Consider the following 22889-nt stretch of genomic DNA (forward strand, 5'->3'; position numbering starts at 1 on the left):
AAAGGACTAAATGACGCTGCTAACTCCCAGGGCTGCTGCGGGGATGAGTGGCTGCAGGAAAGGTTCTCAGAACCTGGGAAACAGTAAGAATGCAACTTATTTGCTATCGTTGTCAGTATATGGCTATTCACTCTCTTTTTGCACATAGGAAAATATCCTTATTCCTTTAATTGACACTGAGAATGACCAACATGCCCTGGTTCAGTAAGTCCTTTCATTCTCTAAAACTGCACAGATGCCACCAGTCTGACCTCGGAAAGCTTAATTCAGTCAGCCAAGAGAAAAGGACTAGGGTTTAAGAAAACAAAAGAAGGCCCTCCTGCCTTGTGACTCATCTGTCCTACGTGTTCTATACATAACACATCTCTGACCTGACACTATAACGCAGATGCCAAATCCAAACTGATTTTTAACTTGGGAAAAAATGTAAAGGCAAAAACTGTGGAGAACAACAAAATAAATATATCACATACATTGAAAATTGTGTCATAGCAGTTTCAAATCTTTTCAAATTAATTCAATATTTCTTGAATGTACCTACTAGGTACTTGGAACTACGGAACAAAGTATAACTGATAAAGTTGTCATTCCCTTTGTAAATCTCCCTAATCTTTTGTCTCTCGTTCCTTCCTCAGATGTAACTGTTTTAATAAATATGTTAGGCCTTTTTGTCCAAGTTTCTATACATTTATATACATATATTCACAAAAACAGCATTGCTTTATACATTTTAAAGATACATATAGAAGTCATATCACACTTATCTTTTTGTAGCTTAATCTATTCATGATATTATATGTAAATCTAGTACATTCACTGTAACTGCTATATAATATTTCATCATGTGAATATTTTATATTGTTACTTATCCATTTCCTTATGAAGGAATTTTAGGTTGTTTCTGGGTTTTCTATTACAAACAATGCTGCTTTGTACAAATCTCCTTGTTTCATAAGTGAGAATTTCTCTGAAAGGAAGTCTAGTTGTGGAATTGCTATATTATTTGGGGAATACATGTTCGATTTTAGTAAAAACTACCATATTGCTCTTATGAATTTATGGGACTTGCTACTGCCTATCTTTTAAATTATTCCCAAGTTCAGGGTTGTGGCATGGCTTTAATTTGCATTTCCTTGCTACTACTGCAGTGGTGTGTCTTTCAAAGTTTCCTGGTTGTGCAGGTTTCCTCTTCAGCGAGCTGCCATTTAATAACTCTTACATATGTTTCTAATGAATTGCTTGTCTTCTGTTTGATTTATAAAAGTCACTTGTATATATAACAACCTATATTGATGTAGATTGCAAATACTACCTCCTAGTCTGTTGCTTGATTTTTTTAAAAAATATTTTGTTTAAAGAGAGAGGGTGTGCACACATACAGATGTGTGCAAGCTGGGGGCGGAGGGGCAGAGGAAGAGAGAGAATTTCAAGCAGGCCCCATGGGGGAGGGGACTGTGGAGCCCTACGTGGGGCTCAATCTCATGACCCTGATCATGACCTGAGCTGAAATCAAGAGTTGGACTGAGGCACCTAGACACCCCTGTTGCTTGATTTTTTAAAATATTTGCCTATGGTGTCTTTTACTGTCTCAATTTTAAATGTTGATACGGTCAAGCCTGTCACTTTTTATGGTTTGTATAAGTCATACTGAAAATACCATGAGTATCAGGAAAGCCACTGGTTGTGCTCATTTTAGGAGCACACACAGGAAAGCCAACCGGTGTAATGAAATAAGCAACAGAGTAGAAGACAAGAGACACAGGTATAAAAAGGGTCTGAATTCCCCAATCCACCACTTGCTAGCTGTAGGACTCCTGATAAAAGAATTGGAGTCTCAGTTTCCTCAAACAAGGGAGAGCTACTGTACACAGCTGTCCATTTATCCAACGAGTATTCTGAGTGTCTATTACACACAGGCACAACCCCAGCACTGAAATTACAGTGGTAAACCAGACATACAAAGTCTGTGCCCTTACAGAACTCATATTGTAGTGTGAGGTGAGGGGCACAAGTGATAAGTAAATAAAGACAATACAAAAGCAACTAACTAAATAACCTCAACTGAGAGGATGTTCTGAAAGTGTTCTGTAAATTGAAAAGTTTACAGGATCAAAAGGACATTTTGATTATCACCACTGGGGATGATGCCAGAAACTGAAGCTGCTATCCTATTTGATTTGAAAATGAACTGATAGGGAGTCAAGCCATGTAAGATGAAATAATAGGAAAGAATTTTATGCCAGAGGGCATCACGGAGTTTGAACCAGAAACCCAGAGATTTTATTCCTCTGGCCTTGCTGGGTCTAGTCCTTGATGCAACAGCCTCCTACCAGCCAGGCTGGTCTCTTTGCTGCCCTCAATGTGTCTGATGGGTCTTCCCTTTTTTTCCCCTCATCTTAGTCTAACACAGTCTCCTCCTAGGTCATGCAAAGTAAGTCCTATATTGTCTGCTTATTTCATTTTTATCCATACACTGACGTTTATAATCAATTTTCACTGCTTCCAAGCTGACATGGGAAATCTAGGAAAAAAAATTATGTATATATGTTTTCTCTTTCCTCATTACTTCAAATACAGTATGCAAATCCAATAATTTCTATTTAGGGTTCTAGTACTGAAATGATGATGATCCAGGGGGCAAGGCAGAGAGAGGAAGGTATGTTTTCTTGTAGGGTAAATTTTTAGGGGTTAAGACATTAGGTTAAGCACTATTAAGAAGCTCAAGATGTAGGCAATTTGATGCAGGCAGTTGGGCAAACAGTTAAGGTTTAATCTGATTATGTGAAGCTCTCAGGATTTTCAAAATACATTCAGTTTCCTAACACAAGTGCATGGATAGGTGAGAATTATTCAGCAGGAAAAACTGTTTTGAAACTAGCATGTAGCTTGGTTTTTCATGTTTTGCTAATTAACAGAACTTCTGCAGCCTGAAGAAAAGGTACTAAATATCAGACAATGAAATCTTTATTAACTGGGCAGCCCAGGTGGCTCAGCAGTTTGGTGCCGCCTTCAGCCCAGGGTGTGATCCTGGAGACCAGGATCGAGTCCCACGTCGGGCTCCCTGCATGGAACCTGCTTCTTCCTCCGCCTGTGTCTGTGCCTCTCTCTCTGTGTGTGTCCCTCAAGAATAAATAAATAAAATCTTAAAAAAAAAAAAAAAAAAGAAATCTTCATTACTTTTTCCTTCTCTCCAGAAAATGTTCTGAATTAAACTAAGATCTATGGTCACAGGAACTTGAAGATTTTTAAAATGTCAGTAAATGTAGATTAATCAAGTTAGTTTAACAGAAATTCTCTCTTGCAGACATAGAAAAAGCTAGGTTTGTAACGATGAAAAGGACTGAGTTTCTGTGGGTTACAGAAACCAGTTTTGAATATCCACCATCAGCTACCTTGTATATTATGAGGAGCTTATAAACAGGCTATCTTATGTGATCCGATCTTCATCATGTGTTATTATAACACACTTTATAGAGGAGATAGAGAATTAAACCCAGGAGTGTGTGGTTCAAGAAATAACTTTTTCAAATGTCGACAACATGAAAATAAGGGAGTACTGACATATTAGTTCAACCCCTTTATAACCTCCTTATCCAGGCTCTCTCAGCCCATGTATTACAGAAACCAGGTTAATCATCCTAACTGACACTGTCATCATTTGACTCTCCATTTCAAAAACTTTGTTTACAAAATCTGGAAGGAATTTCTTGGCCTCAGATTCAAGACTCTTCAAAAACCCAACTTGACCCATCACATGCCCCTGTTGGTCCACAACCTTCACAGTTCAAAAATCATTTACTGAGCACCTAAATGTAAGCTAGGCTCTGGAAGGACATATGGCCTTGTCCATAAGATGCTCACAGTGTAGTGTTTCTCAAATATATGTTACTGCTTTCTGGATCCTTACCTGGTTACTTCCCCTAAATGGAAGTAACCATTGCTTGATTCTACATTCCTCCTTTTCCTATACATCAAAATCCAACCTAGTCAAGATCTAGTGTCAATCCCAACTTCTTCATGAAGCATACACTAATTATTTTTGTTAGTTCATTCCTCTGAACCCCTAGAATATTGGATTCCAGATTTCTATGGACTTGATTCCTGGCACGCAAATTCCAAAGCCCCCCATGCAGAGATTGTGATTCAGTAGGTCAGGCTTCATTTAGTTTGAGAATATTCATTTAAACATGTCCCAAGCTCTTGCTCCTTCTATCCATACTACCTGTCAGACAACTGGTTTGTTGTTGTTTTTTTTTTTTTTTTCTCTCCTATCACTAAATTGACTCATCTTCTGAGTACTCTGGTATCACAAACACAATCTTGATCTCAGTCTTATCAATCGTGATGACTTTGACTCCTCAATCACCAAACACCGCCTGGTCCTGACCACATTCTTGGTTCAATAAAGAAGTTACCTGTGTTGTAGGTTTGGAGATATAGATAGATAGACTTTTAAATTAAAAAAAAATTTTTTTTTTAAACTAGTATGGTTGCTTTGCACTAGTGAGTTTGAAACAGACTTCAGGCAGTTAATCTCAAAGTAAATTGTGATACATGCCATTTCTTTTTAGGAGTCTTGAGCACAAAAATGATCAAGAGAAAGGGGCTAATGCTTACCTTGAAGAATACAAAGGAGTAACAATCCCTAGCCTGTGGAGGAAGGGATGTGAAGTAACCCCTAAGGGCAATCTTGACTGGGTTGTCCTAGAAGGAAACGCAACTGAATATTTTCCTGAGAGCCCAAAGCACCCCCACCCCCTTAAGCATAACTGTACCACTGACATTAAAACATTCCCCAAATGTGCATTTCCAAAAATCAAGGAAGCTGCTAGCCCAAAAGAATAAATCTTCCCTGTAACAATTTAAGGAAAGCCTCTGAATGAGGGCAGAAAAGGTCAAAGTCTAGGTTCCCTCTTCCCACCAGTCAGAGAACACCGCATAGACCTCTCAGAGGCAAAGAAAATAAGCTGATCAGAACTAATTTTTCTGGACAATTAAAAATGGCCTATTTTTGCTTTATGGACACCTTCTGTTTTCTTCTTAAAGGTTTGAAATTTGAGTTAATTTTTAATCTCACTCTAACTAACTAACTCTAACTAATCTAACTTGAGTGTAACAGCTGATAAACTTTTGACCCTGCCAAAAAACTAAGGATCCCCAAGTAGTCATAATATCTGTTAAACTCAAAGATTAAATTGCTTAGCAATATGGAAAAATCAATCATTTAAGTCTTTAAGTGTTGCAAGTAAACTCAGTTGATAAAGTGTCATTATGAAACAAAAGTTTATGTGCAAAGCTACCATTGGTCTCTCTGATCAAGGTCTTTTTTTAAAAGATTTATTTATTCATTCGTTTATTTGTGGGGGTGGGGGCAGAAGGAGAAGGAGAGAATCCTAGACTTCCCACTGAGTGCAGAGTTCCACACAAGGCTCAGTCTCTTGACCCTGAGATCATGACCTGAGTTAGATCAGATGCCTAACTAAGGTGCCCTTCTGATCAGTGTCTTAATACTGTAGTCATTCTGTCGGAAAACAGTAAACCACTTTACTTATTTGCAAATTTATTATTTGTCTGCTAGATGGGTGTTCTATTTATTATACTAATAAATACATTTATCACACTAGTGGATTAAGTTTCATATGTACATATTTTAAATGTAAGTGACCATGAACAACATAACACTTTTTGCAGGGCACCTAGGTGGCTCAGCTGGTTAAGCTTTTAACTCTTAATATATGCTCAGGTCATGATTTCAGGATCATGAGATCAAGCCCCCTGTCGGGTTACATGCTGGGTGTGGGGCCTGCTTGAGATTCTCTCTCTCTCTCAAAACAAAACAAAACAAAAAAAACACAAACACTTTTCCTGGCGTGCTCCATTTTCCAAATATTGGAAATGGATCATTAGGTTGTATATATTTGTTTACATATTTAAATACATACATATAATCTATGTAACATGCAAAGACAGATATTATATATATAAATACAAATATATATTTACCTATCTATCCATCCATCTATTCTTACAATTTGCGGGGAAGAAACTACATGGGAAAGTCATTTTGATTCGTCCATTCTCATCTATGATAATAGAGAAGAGTACTATGGCTTTCATCACATTTTTATGAGAAGAATACATTTACACTAGTTCATGGATAAGTCTATATGGAATAAAACAGGTAATGTTTTTGGAGAAGATTTATATCTGGTTTTGCTACCTCTAGTATGTGACCTTAGATAAATTATTTATTCTTTGACACTCAATTTTCTCACTTGTAAAGTAGGTTCATTAATACAGGACTTGCCTCTCTCAAAAGTTTTTTGTAAGGCTTCAAAAGAGGTAAATGTTTTCCAGTGCACTTCTACACACATTAAGTGATTAATAAATATAAAATAAGTACACTTGCAGTGTATTCAAGTGATAACTAAAAGCCAAAACAACATATATGTAAAAATCAAAATAATTACTCAGTAAATTCATAAAGCATCGCTTTGTTTATATTACTATTAAGATATTCATTTTCAATTTCAGTAAGAATTTAATGTTATTACTTGTAGATTTCATTATGTAAAAATAACAACATACCTTGGCCCCATCTACAAATTATATTACTGGAAGAAAATATAATTATAGAAATGCATACACATTTTAATTTCAAGAAGAACTTAAAATTACAGGTTTCACTACTTAAAAATGACATAACCTGACCCTTTCCACAAATATAATGATTGTGAAATGTAAATATAGTTGTAGGAACACATATACATCATCATTTACTAAAAAGTTACACAAGTATATATGCATGGATGAAACAACTACATTACTGAAACATGCCTAAACTCGACTATGATAAATAATTATAAATGCATTAAGAGATAATGGTCTTTAAAAGAACTGTATATGGACATGTTTGCAAAGCAGATATGCATATCCAAATTAATATTTTATGGATAGTAAATGAGATTGATGAGAAAAGAGCATTGCATGGAAAACCAGCAAAACTGGCCTTCACTTTATCAGCAAATAACTGTTTAGCATTTACCATAGGTTAGGCATTAGTCTAGATACTTGAGATACTTTACTAAGCAAAGCAAACAAAAATCTCTCCTCATGAAGCTTGCAAACAAAAGGGGACATGAAAGGACATGTCATGAAGGGACACAGAAAAATCACTGCAAATAATAATTATTAAAAGGTACCAAGTATTATATAAATGAATAAATCAAGTGCTATGAAAAAAATATAGGAGTGTAGGGGATCAGGCATGTGTGAATATGGTAAGACAGGTTTTAGTTTTAATTAGACTACCCTAAGCACTCTATTTAAGAAAGTACTAAGCAATAACTGAAATGAAAAAATACACTAGAGGGAGTCAACAATAGATTAGAGGATGCAGAAGAACAGATTGGCAATCTACAAGACAATGTAATAGAAAGCACCCAAGCTGGACAGCAAAAAAGCAAAGAGAATAGAAAAAGAAAAGAAAGGAGAAAAGTTTAAGGGATCTATTGGGCAACACCAAGGGAAGGAACATTTGTATTGTATGGGTCTCAGAGGGAGAAGAGAGAAAGGGGCAGAAATTATATTTGAAGAAATAATAGCTGAACACTTCCTAACCTAGAGAAGGAGACACTTCTAGGTTCAAGAAGCAGAGAGCTCCAAACAAGATGAACCAAGGAGATCCACACCATGATATGTAATAACTAAACTGTTAAAGATTACAAATAAGCAGAGCATTTTTTTTAAAGATTTATTTATTTATTTATGATAGAGAAAGAGAGAGAGGCAGAGACACAGGAGGAGGGAGAAGCAGGCTCCATGCCGGGAGCCTGACGTGGGACTCGATCCCAGGACTCCAGGATCGCGCCCTGGCCCAAAGGCAGGCGCTAAACTGCTGAGCCACCCAGGGATTCCCTAAGCAGAGCATTTTAAAAGCAGCAAGAGAGGAGCAACTAATCACAAATGAATTAGGGAAATCCCAGGAAGCTATCTGCTAATTTTTCAGCAGAAACTCTGCAGGCCAGAAGACAGTGGAGGATATATTCAAAGCGTTGAAAGGGAAAAACAACAACAATAGCGAGATTATCATTCAGAATAGGAGAGAGAGTTTCCCAGACAAATAGAAGGTAAAGGAGTTCACCACTGCTAAATTGGCTTTAGAGGAAATGTTAAAGGGACTTCATTAAAAGGAAGAGTCATAATTGGAATTATGAAATTTTCAGAATTAGAAAATTATGAAAGGACAAAGTTTCATGAATAAAAGCAAACATACAGTAAATATAGTTTAACAATCACTTACAAAGCTACTACGCAAAAAAAAAAAACAAAAAAAAAACAAAGCTACTACGCAGGTTACAGAACAAAAGTAGCAAAATCGATCATAAAGATTTGTTAAGGGAACTTAATACATAAAATGTGACAGAAGAGCACAAATAGTTTTCTTAGAATGTGTGTGAACTTAAGCGACCATCAACTTAATATAAACTGCTGTAGGGATGTCTGGGTGGCTCAGCGGTTGAGCGTCTGCCTTTGGCTCAGGGTATGATCCCAGAGTCCCAGGATCAAGTCCCACATTGGGCTTCCTGCATGGAGCCTGCTTCTCCCTCTGTCTCTCGCTCTCTGTGTCGTCTCTCATGAATAAATAAAATCTTAAAATATATATACACACATATATATAAACTGCTGTATAGATGTTATATATGAACTTAATGGAACCCACAAACAAAAACCTCTAACAAATACATAGAAAACAAAGAGAAAAAAAGGCAAACATAACACTAAAGAAAACCATGAACCACAAGGAAAGAGAGCAAGGGGGAAAAGGAACAGAGAACAAAGAAAAAAACCCAGAAAACATTTAACAAAATGGCAGTGAGTACATACCTATCAATAATTACTTTAAATGTAAATGGTCTAAATGTGCCAAAAGATACAGGATGACCAAATTAAAAAAAAAAAGTCCAATATGTTTACATGCTGCCTACAATAGATCCACTGCAGATATAAAAATACGTAAGATGGAAAGTGAAGGTATGGAAAAAAATATTTCATGCAAAGAGAGGTGCAAAAGAATAATTTTAAAAAGCCAAACTAGCTATCGACAAAACAGACTTTCAAACAAAGACTGCATAAAGAATGACATTACATAATGATAAAGGGATCAATATAACAAAAGGACATAATAATTGTGAATATCTATACACCCAACAATGGAGCATGTGAATATATAAATATTGAAAAGGACAGTAATACAATAACAGCAGGGGACTTTAACACCCACTTACAACAATGGATAGATCATCCAGGCACAAAATCAGCAGAAAGAAGGAAATAATAAAGATTGAGGAATATATGAAAGATTTCTTTTAAAAAAAGGAAAGATTAATGAAATCAAGAACTGGTTCTTTGAAAAGATAAATAAAATTGATAAACCTCTAGCCAAACTCCAAGAAAAAAAGAGAAGACACAAATAACTAACACCAGAAATGAAAGAGAAGTGACAACGAACACCACAGAAATACAAAGAACATAAAAGATTACTAAGAAAAATCATTTTTGCCAACAAAAATTATATGACAACATAGAAGAAATGGATAAATTTTTAGAAACATACAATCTTCCAACAGTCAATCAGGAAGAAACAGAGAATTTGAACAGACCAATTACTAATAACAAAATTCAATCAGTAATCAAAAACCTCCCAACAAACGAAAGCCCAGGACCAGATGGATTCACAGGTGAGTATACCACACATTTAAAGAAGAGCTAACACCAATTCGCAAACTCTTCCAAAAAACAGAAGAGGAAGGAAGCTTCCAAATACCTTCTAGGTCAGCATTACCCTGATACCAAGACCAGACACTACAAAAAAAGAAAACTATAGGCAATATACCTGATGAATGTAGATGCAAAAATCCTCAACAAAATATTAGCAAGCCAATTCCAACAACACATTAAAAGGATGCCAAGATCAAGTGGGATTTATTCTGGGGAGCAAGTTTAGTCAATACCTGCACATCTGTCAATGTGATATGCCACATTAACGAAGCAAAAGGTAATAATCGTATGATAATGGCAATAAACGGAAAGAAGAATCTGACAAGATTTAACATCCACTCGTGATAAAAAATGCTCAACGATGCGTGCTTAGAGGGAATACATGTCAACATAATAAAGGCCATATATGACAAACCAGAGCTGACATCATATTCAATGGTGAAAAACAAAGTTTTCCCTCTAAGATCGGGAACAAGACAAGGACACCCACTGTCACCACTTTGATTTAACACAGTAACTATAAGTGCCAGCAAACAAACAATGAAAATAGATGAATGGTATCCAAATGGGTAGGGGAAAAGGAAAACTCACTATTAGCAGATGACAAAATACTATATACAGACAACCCTAAAGGCTTCACCAAAATGCCATTATGGTAAATGAATTCAGTACGGTTGCAAAATATAAATATACAGAAGTCTGTTGCACTTCTATATACTAACAAAGCAGAAAGAGAAATTAAGGAAACAATTCCACTTGTCATTGCACCAAAAAGAATAAAATACCTAGGAATAAACCTTACCAAGGAAGTGAAAGACCTATACTCTGAAAACTATAAAACACCGATAAAAGAAATTGAAGACACCATAAACAAATGAAAAAATATACCATGCTCATAGACTGGGACAATAATATTGTTAAAAATGTCCATACTACCCAAAGGAATATACAAATTCAATGCAGTCACCATCGAGTCAGCATTTTTCACACATCTCAGAATAACTAATCTTAATGTTAGTATGGAACCACAGAAAGAAGACCCTGCATGGCCAAAGCAATCTGAAGAAGAACAAAGCTGGAGGCATCACAATCTGATTTCAAAATATACTTACTACAAAGCCACAGAACTCAAAAGAGTATGGTACTGGCACAAAAACAGGCACATAATCAATGGTACAGGATAGAGAGCCCAGGATAATGAACTCACGCTTCTATAGGTTAATTAATCTAGGAAAAAGGAAGCAAGAATATACAACAGGAAAAGAAATAGTCTTCTCATTGATGATGCTGGGAAAACTTGACAGCTACATGCAAAAGAAGGAAACTGAATCACCTTCTCACATCATACACAAAAAAAACTCAAAAATAGATTAAAGACCTAAATGTGAGACATGAAACCATAAAAATCCTAGAAGACAGGCAGTAATTTCTTTGTTGGCCTTAGTGATATTTTTCTAGATCTGTCTCCTCAGGCAGGGGAAACAAAGGCAAAAAAAAAAAATTACACTATTGGGACTACATCAAAATAAAAAGCTTCTGCACAGCAAAGAAAACAACACAACAAAAAAGCAACCTACTGAATGGAATGATGCAAATGATTGCAAATGAGGTATCTAATAAAGGGTTCATTTCCAAAATATATAAATAACTCATACAATTCAACACCAAGAAACCCCAGATGACAGGATTAAAAAATGGGTAGAGGACCCGAAGAGAAAATTTTCCAAACAAGACATAAAGACATAAAAATATGCTCAACATCACTAATCATCAGGGAAATACAAATGAAAACCACACTGAGATATCTTACACCTGCCAGAATGGCTAGGATCAAAAGGGAAAAAAAATAACAAGTGTTGGCAGGGGGAGAAGGGGGAGAAGGGGGAGGAAGGAGGGGAGGAGGAATTAAGAAGATAGCCATAGAGCTCAGTGGCAGAGGGAGGGAGCCAGCCAGCAAGAAGAGTCAGTGTGAAGGCTCCACGGTCTGCCAAAACAATCTTGTGAAAAGAGAATACCCCATTTTGCAGATGAGTAAATAGTGTCTCAAGAGTTATGTGATTTAGGGAATGGAGCTAGGCAATAAAAAAAGCCAGACTAGAGCAGCCCGGGTGGCTCAGAGGTTTAGCACCGCCTTCAGCCCAGGGCCTGATCCTGGAGACTTGGGATAGAGCCCCCACATCATGCTCCCTGAATAGGAGCCTGCTTCTCCCTCTGTCTCTGCCTCTCTCTCTGTGTCTCTCATGAATAAATAAATAAAATCTTTATTTTAAAAAAACAAAGCCAGACTAGAAAGATACTAGATTTCTTAACTCTCAGTCAAAACAACCTTTCTGTTGTTTTGTGCCTTTGTTCATCAGGTGAGAGGCAAGTGTGCTGTTTCCTATACCCTGAGTAAGGGGTCACATAGTTGTGGTTGTTGCTGCTGTTATTACTAATCAGGTGCACGGACAGTTCTTGAAAAGTAGTTAAAGCTCAAAGGATAATTTCATTTTCCCTTCCCATGGTTTATTTTTTTCCTTCCTTTATCTGTGCTTCTTTCCTTGGGTGGGTCATTTCAACATCAAATTGTCAGTCAAAGGAATCCTATTTCTTTGGATATTTGATAAAGGTGTGAAACATAGGAATAAGGTATGAAATAGAAAGCACGTATAACTTAGTATACAAAGGAGCTGTGAGAGAATGGTGAGAACATGGAGCCCAGGGACTTGGCAGGTAGAGGACTACCTTTCTCTAGAGGCAGGAGGAGCAGAAGGAAGGGAAGTGCAGGGAGGGGGGCCTTGGAAACACAGTAGGATCAGAGCTCCTCGCACCCCCACCGCAACCCACCCCCAAGTTTTAAGCTACTAGAGGAAAATGAAGACTCTGGCCTTGAAAACATAATGAGCTTCAAGTGAAAAGGTAAAAAAAGAAAAAAAAAAAAAACTAAGAAACCACAAAGGAGGAAATCTGTAAGAAAGGCAAGAATAACGGAGAGGGGGCTGGAGAAGAGAGAAGATGTAAAGAGACTTTCAACAAGAGAGACTGTTACACAATAAACAATATAAAAGAAAAAGGCGAGTAAGAATCCGATTTCAGACACCGTAGACTCGAAAGCCGGTGGAATTACTAACAGCCAAAGGGAAGACAGAGGACAGTCTGAAAGGTGAGTAGCTGACTTTTGGTAACACCAGGTTTTAGGTGGCAGTGAGGTTCTCACGAGTGGGAAGGGGCCAGCAGAGAAGAGGTAAATTTGGAAGATGAGTATCACCTGGGGCAACTCGGCCCCACAGGTAGCTACCGAGCACTTGAAATCGTGGCTCACCTGAACTGCACGTGCTGTCAGTATAAAACACACCAGATTTTGAAGACTTCATATGGGGGAAAAAAAAGTATATCTAATTTTGTTACACTTATTTCATGTTGAAATAATATCTGCATGAATTGGGTTAAATAAAGTCTATTATTAAAATTAATTTCACCTGTCTCTTACTATGATTACAAGAAAATTTTAAATTACAGATGCAAAAAAAAATTACAGATGCAATTTGTGTATTTCTACTGGACAGTGCTGATATAGAGCAATCCTAGATACATTTCAGGATCACATAAGGGGATGAGAACCAGGAGAGAGTTACAGATATTATTCTGACACATTTCAACTAGAAATAGCCAGATATGGGAGCAACAACACACGTCATTATAAAAGATAATATTCACTGAATGCTCAAAGAGCTATACAAGCCACATCTGGTTCATTATCTTCTTCGTTCCTCCCAACGTTATGAAATGATACCATTGTCTTCTTTTATAGAAAAAAAAAAAATGTTCTAAAGAAGTTAACCTGCCCAAGGTCACACAGTTAAATCTTGGTGTTGGAGTTCAAATCCGTGACTCCCTCCAGATCTCAAAGTCTAAACTGCCACATCAACAATTCCAGAACAATTTACCCTCTGCAACTCTTAAATCGTTAAATGGTTATATTTAAACTAACAATTTACTAGAATGGTCCACTGTCAGAGTCAGGGAAGTAACAGTGATGTCCTAGTTTGATTAAGATACAAATGTGTAAATTTGTAACTTCAGAATTCTGCTGAGCTATTTGGCATATTTTCACTGTGTTGAGTTTAGAGTTTACTGGTGCAAGGTCTTGCCTTTTAATCCACTCCGAAAAAATCCAAAACTTTCAAGTTAGACGGTAGGCTGCTGAAGATGATCCTGGGCACAACCCTCCACCGAAGGGCCCTGAGTTCTGAATATAACAAACATGATATGGAGCCACTTAAATTTTAAACACCCTCTTTCAGGCTATGAGAGCACCTGAACCTCCCAAACTGATTCAAATATTTTGAAGGGTTCAATTAAACTTCAATTAAAAAAAAATGGTTTCAAGGGAGCTGGGATGAAATTGCAACCTTTTGTTGAAAGAACAAGAATTAAGTATCCCCAGCTGGATACCTTAAAAGGGGATTTACACTCCTTGAAAAAGGCTATGCTTTGAGGAGTAGAAGAAAAAATGACTTGATATTTTGACTGGAATCATAACATAAAATCCCCTATAAATATAAATTGGGATCAAAAGAATGAGGGGTCTTTCACTTAGGTTTGGTGGCTGGATTTAGTTTCAAAGACAAATTTATCATTCTTTCCTTTCCATCTTTCATCTTTACTACCTATCTGGCCAAGGCAGCAATCACAGAACTGCTAAACTCATTTTCAAGACAATTTTACTACGCAGTCTGGCTCAGATTATAAAAACACATGTCCCCAGGCTGAAAACAAAGGATTGCTATACATTTACATCACAGAGATGGGAAAACAAAAGGGAACTTGAGGGGGGAAAAAAATAATATGCTTTGGAATAAGACTAATTAGCAGACATCGCGAGCAACTTTTCATGTTGGATTTGGAGCCAAAGCACTGTCCTTCTGAAACTGACCCACTAGCTTATTTTTGAATTTAAGCCCCAGAAGCCTTCCCACTGCCGGCATCATTTTTTTTTTTTTTAAGTAACTTGTATATGGACAAATGCATAAAAATATCTCCTCTGAAAACCCACAGTTTCTGAAAAACACTTTTCTAAAAAGGTAGTATCACAAGTACAGGGTAGAGCTAATAGGCGCTAGCCCCTTATTTTGGCTCTTGTAGATTAATTCCCATGACTCTTCCATCCAATTAAGGGGATATCCTTGGACTTGTTTCCTTACTCATTACAATTCGTAATATTTTGTAACAAAGGTTCAGGCCTCCAAGGAGAGAGCCAGTTAGCCCTAAAAACGCGTTATCCCTCCGTGTGCAAAGGTGTCAAGAGCATGAAGTGACAGACTCCAGCATTAAGAGACGCCCAGCTACACTTTTGTCACTAAGGGTCACCACACGAGTCCCTCCTTTCCAAGAGCATTCCTCCTCTCAAACTTGGCTGGAGACTCTCATCCCTGTAGCTGTCAACTGGATAGAGAATCCTTGCAGGTGCACAGCCGCTTCCCCTTTGTACATCAGCATTCCGGATGCTGGTGTTCGGGGTGAATTTTCTCATTTACGGAGCACATGCTATGTGCCAGGCGCTGTCGCAGGTACTAGAAACAGAGCAGCTCACCAAGAATCTCTATGCTGGCATTTACATTCCGGCGGGGGGAGGGGGGGGGCACACGTTCAGTAAACAAGAATTTAAACAAAAGAGTATGTCCAGGGATCCCTGGGTGGCGCAGCGGTTTAGCGCCTGCCTTTGGCTCAGGGGGTGATCCAGGGGTCCTGGGATCGAGTCCCACATCGGGCTCCCGGCATGGAGCCTGCTTCTCCCTCTGCCTGTGTGCGTGTGTGTGCGTGAGAGAGAGAGAGAGAGAGAGAGAGAGAGAGAGAGAGATGAATACATAAATAAAATCATGGGCAGCCCGGGTGGCTCAGCAGTATAGCATCACCTTCAGCCCAGGGCCTGGTCCTGGAGTCCCAGGATCGAGTCCCACATCGGGCTCCCTGCATGGAGCCTGCTTCTCCCTCTGCCTGTCTCTCTCTCTCTCTCTCTCTCTCTCTCTCTGTCTCTCTGTGCCTCTCATGAATAAATACAATCTTTAAAATAAATGAAAATAAGATCTTAAAAAAAAAAGCACGTCAAATAATAAAAGCCAAAAATGAAGGAAAAAAAAAAAAAAAAGGAGCAAGGAGGGTGAATGAAGCAAGTAGGAACTGGGGTGGGTGGAGTAGAAAAAAAAAAAAAAAAAGACTGAAATTCGAGATGGAGCCGGCTGCAAGTACCACCGGGGGGACGGCGGTGCCCGGGAGGGCGGAGCGCGCAGTGGGGCTGCCGGGCGGCAGGGGAGCGGGAGCGAGGAGCGCGCGGAGATTAGAGCCACGCGGAGACCCCATCACCTTCTCTTCCCGGGGTCCGGGGTCCGGGGTCCGGGGTCCCGGGGGGCGGGGGGCGGCGCGAGCACAGGGTCCGGGCCCGGGCAGCCGGCGAGCGGACCGTCGGCAAGAGGACCGACCCCCCCGACCCCCCCCCCCCCCGGCACCCGCGGAGCCTCCCGACTGCCCCGGGCAGACCCAGCCGGGCCGGGACACGCCCCCGGGCCGCAGGCACCGGGTCAGCCGTTAGCGGACGAAGCCCCCGAGGTCCCGGGGCAGGCCGGGCGGGGGCGGGGAAGGGGGCGTCGGGCACCCCGGGCGCCGGGCGGGCCGCGGGCCGCGAGCCGGAGGGGGGCCGGACCCAGCCCCGAGCCCGCGGCCGCCCCGGGCCCGCCGAGCGCCGCGGGTTCCAGCGGTCGAACCCGCGGCCCCCGCGCCCCCGCCCGGCCCCTGCCCGCCCCGCGCGTCGGCGGAGGAGAGGAAGGGGGCGGCGGGGCGGGGCGGCGGGGCGGCGGGGCGGGCACTCACCATGATCCGCGGCGCCGGCGGCCGGGATGCGCTGTCCAGGGTAGCCGCCGTCCGTGTGCCCCGCTCCCGCCGCGCCCGCTCTTCTTACCCACGCCCACGCCCGGCGCGCGCACGCCCGCCCGCCCGCCCGCCGCCCGCCGCCCCGCCCCTCGGGCCGCGCGCCTCCCGCGCGGCGCTCCCACCGCCAGGGCCGTTTCGGGCGCCCGCGCTCCCCCCTCCCCTCCCTCCCTCCCTCCCCTCCCTCCCTCCCCGGCGGCCGGTCGGTCGCGGCGCGAGGGGCGGGGCGGCGGGCGAGCGGGCGCCCCCTGCCGGCCTGGCTAGGATTTGCAGGCCCAGCCTGCGTCCGGCGCGCGCCTCGGCCCAACGATCGCAGAGCCCCGCGCGGCCCGCCCGCCTCGGTGCGCTCTGCCCCGGGGACCCGGCGGCGGCCAGGGGAGGGGGGGAGGGTCGGGGGCCCTGGAGGGTCGGGGCCGTGGAGGGGTCGGGGCCCGTGGGGGGTCGGGGGCCGTGGGGGGCCGTGGAGGGTCAAGGGGGCCGGGGAGGGTCGGGGCCCGTGGAAGGGTCGGGGCCGGGGAGGGTCGGGGCCCGTGGGGAGTCGGGGGCCGTGGAGGGTCGTGGGGGGTCAGGGGGCCGGGGAGGGTCGGGGCCCGTGGGGAGTCGGGGCCGTGGAGGGCCGGGGAGGGTCAGGGGGCCGGGGAGGCTCGGGGCCGTGGAGGGTCCGGGCGCCGCTCCTCCTCCTGGTGGCTCCGCGGCCTTTAAGCGGGAAGGGCTAGTGCCGGAGCGGGTTTGTGGGACGTGCGCGTCTTAGGTCCCGGGGCCAGTCGGGTTCTGACGGCAGAAGGCGGGGAGCGGGTCAGTGTGAGCCCCGCGTCTGACTCGCGTCTCACCCGACGCTGCCTGCGGAAGGTCTCACTCCAGGGACTTCTTAGCTAATGCCCCCAGTGGTTACATTGGCACTTAATCGTGAACAGAAAGTATGGGATCTCAGATCCTTTTTTTTTTTTTAATTTTTTATTCATGAGATACCTAGAGAGAGAGAGAGGCAGAGACACAGGCAGAGGGAGAAGCAGGCTCCTTGCAGGGAGCCCGATGCGGGACCCGATCCCGGGTCTCCAGGATCACGCACAACCACTGAGCCCCCCAGGTGTCCCTCTGCTTGCCTTTTTGTGTGGCTGATGTGATCAACTGAAATGCAAGCAAATGTTTCTTGAGAGTCAGGAGCACCGCATCTGGACGTACACAGAGATACCGGCAACATATGCTTTAGCAATCTGAACCGTAAATATTAAGGATGTATTTGCAGTTCTGTGAAGTAGTAGAGTGAATAACCATAGATGTCAGGGCTAACACTTAATTGTCACATAACCACCTAGTATTTAGAGTTTCCAGTAGCTGGAGTGTTAAAAATCAGTTACATATTTGCTTATAAGGAGCGGATAGCAAAAAACAAACAAAAAACGGAGTGGATAGCTTTAGACCATGAACAGGTAGGTAGGTATATTAAGCAAATCTCTTAAAATCTCACCATCCGTGAGTGGGCTCAAGAGTCAGCCCTGCCACATACTGGCTATGTGATACTGGCTCAGTTATCTAATTCTCTGTGCTTCAGTTTCTTGATCTATAAATGGTGATAAGCATGACACATTATCTATGGCTGTTAGGATTAAATTAATATGAATAAAGCACTAGAGAAATGCCTGGTGCAAAAGTACAAATTATTGATCTTGTTATTGATCTAATGCCCTTGGAAACCAGAAAGTGATATTGTATTAAATGCTGACATATTTTTATAAAACGTGTCCATAAGGTCGAAACCAAGTATACAATTTGATGTCGGTTCCATTCATTCATTCACATTGTTCATTCAACAAAATCCCATTTACAGTTGTACCAAAAGGAATAAAATACATAGGAATGAACTTAAGGTGAAACACCTGTATCCTGAAATAGTTGTTTTACTTCACCGCTGTATTGATGAACAAGCTTCCTAGAGGGAATAGAGACGAAGGAGCTAAATGAGGTTCGGATGCTAGAAGCCTCTTACTTGACCCAGATTTCAACCACGTGCATCGTTGCAACCTGAGCAACTTCTTTGACATCTGGGAAACAGATGGAAGGGATCCTAAGGTTAATTCAGAAGTTATAGAAGACAGCCTCAGCTTATAAGCTCCTCATTCTTTTAGCTCAAATGTGGTATTTGCAGGTAACTCCTGGGTATCTAACATAAACCATGCTGAATGACTTAGAATGGTAGCTCATTCCCGACTAGCTGCATTGCACAGATGAGGTACCTGAGGCCCAAAGAAGGCAAATATTGTGCCCAGGGTCACATGGTCAGGCGGTTGGAAAGAGGGGAAGCCAGGATGCAACCTGAAGCCTGTTGGATTCTTTCTAGGACACCATGCTGTTTTGAATAATCCAATCTTTAAAGAATCCTTATAAACTCGGCAGAGAAACTCACTTTCTGTGGTTTGAAAGAGCAGATGAGGGCAGCCCTGGTGGTTCAGTGGTTTAGCGCCACCTTCAGCCCAAGGCCTGATCCTGGAGACCTGGGATGGAGTCGCATGTCGGCCTCCCTACATGGAGCCTTGTCCCTCTGCCTGTGTCTCTCATGAATAAATAAATAAAACTAAAAAAAAAAAAAAAAAACAGATGAAGTATGAACTTCATGCAATTTGAATTTTTTGTAATTATGGAAAATTCTAGACAGATTCTACCAAAGTAGACAGATGAATGAACTCTAAAGCATCCATCACCCGTCTTTAAAAATTATCTACTCATGACCAATCTTGTTTCATCTATACCACTACCTACTTCTCTCTTCTCTGTTCTATTATACTGTAGTGTTTTTTTCCATTATTTTGAGGCAAATCACAGTTATAATAGTTTGTAAATTTGTCAGCATATATCACTAGAGAAGAAATCTTTTTAAAAACACACATAAGGGGCATCTGGGTGGCTCAGTCAGTTTAGTGTCTGACTCTTGATCTCAGCTCAGGTCTTGATCTCAGGATCAAGAGTTGGGCATGGAGCCTACCTAAACAAACAAACAAAAAAACCCAAATCACAAAACCATTGTAATATCTTAAACATTAACAAGAAGTTATTAACAGCATTAATTATGGACATTGAGTATACAAATTTCCAAAGGTTGTCTTTTTTTAACATTGCAATTGGTTGCTATATCTTTTATGTCTCTTTAATCTCTACCCTCCATCTCTTTTCATTTTCCTTTTTTTTTTTTTTTACAGCATGTATCCCTTTTTAAAAGATTTTATTCATGAAAGACACACAAAGCAAGGCAGAGACATAGGAGAGGGAGAAGTAGGCTCCCTGCGAGGAGCCTGATGTGGGGCTCGATCCAAGGACTCCAGGAACATGACCTGAGCTGAAGGCAGACGCTCAACCCCCCAGGTGGCCACCCAGGTGTCCCATCTCTTTTCATTTTCTTGTAATTTGTATTGTAGCATTTCCCACAGTCTGGATTTTGTTGACCACACCTCCAGGGTATAGGTTAGCATGTGCTTCTAAGCTCTGAGTTTTTGTAAACTGATAACTATAACTAGTTCCAGAGGCTTGATTGGATTGAAGTTGTTGACAAGAAAATTCAGAGGTGGCTGTGTGTGTTTCCATCAGGATGCACATGACATCCAATTGTCACTCTCCCTGTGATGCTTAAGTGTTGGGTGATGCTCAATGCCCACATCCAGTGATTCATTAAGAGTTGCAAAATTGTGACATCCTAGCTATGTCATTCCTTCTTCATTTATTAGCTAGAATGCTTCCAAAAATTTGCCCCTACATGTGTTCTTTGGTTACCTATGGTGCTATTTATATGGGAAAAACACAAATTTTTTAAATGAAGAGCTGGTTCACTACCAATGTAAAAATTCAAAATTTAAACATGAATAAATAGCATTTGGAAATACTTAGGCTAGCTGCCAGTGTCAACAAGGCCACCACAACTGTTGTTACCCAATTTCCTTTTTTAAATATACCATGTTCTATCTTAACTAGAATGACTTTCAAAGATTTCTTTATTTATCTAGGCTCTGAAAAGGAAAAAAATTAACAGAAGACTCTACTGTGATTGGTCCTTTCCAAGGGAAGAGGTCAGAACTCAGGAGAATGAGTCATGAAGAATTTTTTGCATATTATTTGGTTTTATCACTAAATTAGTTGAATAGAAAAGTACATATGACAAAAGCTGTATTTTAGGAGGAGAGGGACAGAGGGAGAGTGAAAATCCTAAGCAGACTCCACACCCAGGGTGGAATTCGATGTGGGGCTCAATCTCAGAACCCTGAGATCATGACGTGAGCCGAAATGAAGGGTCTGATGCTTAAACAACTGAGCCACCCAGACACCCCTTGACAGTAATCTTGATTATAATTCGTCAGCATTGTAACTAGTTTCGTTAAAGGTAATTTGTGATTAGTTCTACAAATACTTCAGCTTATATCAGAATTTGCCTTAAAATGATCATTTCAACTGTCTTTTTAGCTTCTGTCACATGGTAAGCATTCAATTACTATTTAATACAGACCTACCTCCCCTTTTTTATTACTGCTTGCCAGGGGGGTTTCTGTGACATCCTAATGGGAATTTCATTAGCTCCAAAGACCTTTGAGAAATATTATTATTATTAGCTAATGGAAATGCAGTTCTCGAGCAAATGATATCATTTATATAAGCAATATCATGAAAAAAAATGTAGTCTTCACTTTGTCAAGGCCTGCCCCATACCAGCAACTGAAATGTTTACCAAAACAATGGGAGACATAGTTCCAGTTATCATGTATTAAGCATGACAGCTGCATTAGGAGTTGGGGTTTCATAGGTTCTGGCGTTATCTCCCCATTTCTGATGGGGGTCCTAAACATTGTACAAGCAGCGAAGAAACCCACCTAAACTAATGCCCATGGGGTCTGTTGAGCTCTAATAATAGCTGCGATTCAATGAACTAGGAATTTACATCCAGGAAACTTACATATGTTAAAGCATGAGATAAAGTTAGCAAGTGCGTGGCCCAGAAATTTTACCAATGAAATAGGTAAAATTGACCTCTTTTGCATTTCTGTTTTTTATCCTCAAAAAGATACATACTTCATTTGTTCCTGTGCTGATCATCCTCCCCACAGTGAAATTGAATGAAGCATGGCGATCCATCCAGTTGAATTTGTGCCCTGTTCTTCTTTTACATTAAGATCCACAGCTTTAAAAGACAATGCACCAATAGCTAGAACTCCTGGTGCATTAATTTATATCATCTCTAGTGAACCAAATTCACTATATTCATAACTTTGATACAAAGTAGTCATTAAGGACCCTATACCTGGAAGATGGCCTCTTTTACCACATGAAGGACACATTCTGCTCCCCTAACCCTTGCCCTCACCTCCAAACTCTCTAGCAAGTACTGCATAGCTTTGGACCTTGTTAAAAGAACTTCTATCATTGACTATACATAATTTTATCATCCAGACTAAAGTGTATTCAGTAGCCAGACTATCTCCTGGGACATTAGAATGCTCTCATACTACTACTCAGAGCATAGGAATAAACAGAAAGATCTGACCACCTTTTGAATTCCTTAAACAAATATTTAAAATTCCTTAAACAAATAGTTTAAAACAAACTGATATCCCTTGGAACTGGCTGAGTTAACAGGTCAGTAGGCTTTAGTTCAGGAAAAAGAAAAAAACAAATAGAAAAAAAAAAAAAAAAAAAACCTCTCATACTTTAATGAGACAAAGATCCTTTTTTCTACCAGAAGCAAGTCCAAATGTAAAACATGAAATACTAGAGACCAAAGGAGAATCTCTGAGATTATTCTCAATAAACTCAGAGACCTCCAAAGGACTTCTAATAAAGTTTTCATGGAATGAAGGTAATAGCAACTCTTAACTCTTGACTACTTTCTGCAAGTGAGTAGAGCTGAAGAAATAAACTATTAGCTTTAAAACAAAGCAGCAACTCCTACTACAGTCAAGCTGTGGTGGTGGGGTGGTCTTCTGGGACACAACTACACTCTGTTTGTCTAATAATGTTATCTTGACTCACTGATACCTAGTATCTATCAAAAGCCTAATTAAGAGAAGAATTTTCTAATGGAAACTTGTCATTTTTGTAGTCTTATTTGAAAAGCCTCTGTGCACTCCTGCATTAAGCCACATCTTTAGAAAGCTGAAGGCATGAACCAAATTAATGTAGCTAACTTTTTTTTAAGATTTTATTTATTTATTCATGAGACACATTGAGAG

At 40.8% G+C, this 22889-nt stretch overlaps 1 protein-coding gene across 1 annotated transcript in view; it reads right to left on the minus strand.

Annotated features, from left to right (window-relative positions):
- The window catches only part of ELOVL2 (ELOVL fatty acid elongase 2), a 62395-nt gene extending 45672 nt beyond the window's left edge, over positions 1-16723 (minus strand). Inside the window, exon 1 of the mRNA XM_025444526.3 lies at positions 16627-16723. Coding sequence (XP_025300311.3) covers positions 16627-16629 — 3 coding nt within the window. The 5' untranslated portion in view covers positions 16630-16723. The remainder of the gene's footprint in view (positions 1-16626) is intronic.
- Between the last annotated feature and the right edge of the window lie 6166 nt (positions 16724-22889).

Source organism: Canis lupus, chromosome 35, assembly GCF_003254725.2.
Source record: "Canis lupus dingo isolate Sandy chromosome 35, ASM325472v2, whole genome shotgun sequence".
Classification (NCBI taxonomy): Eukaryota; Metazoa; Chordata; class Mammalia; order Carnivora; family Canidae; genus Canis; species Canis lupus.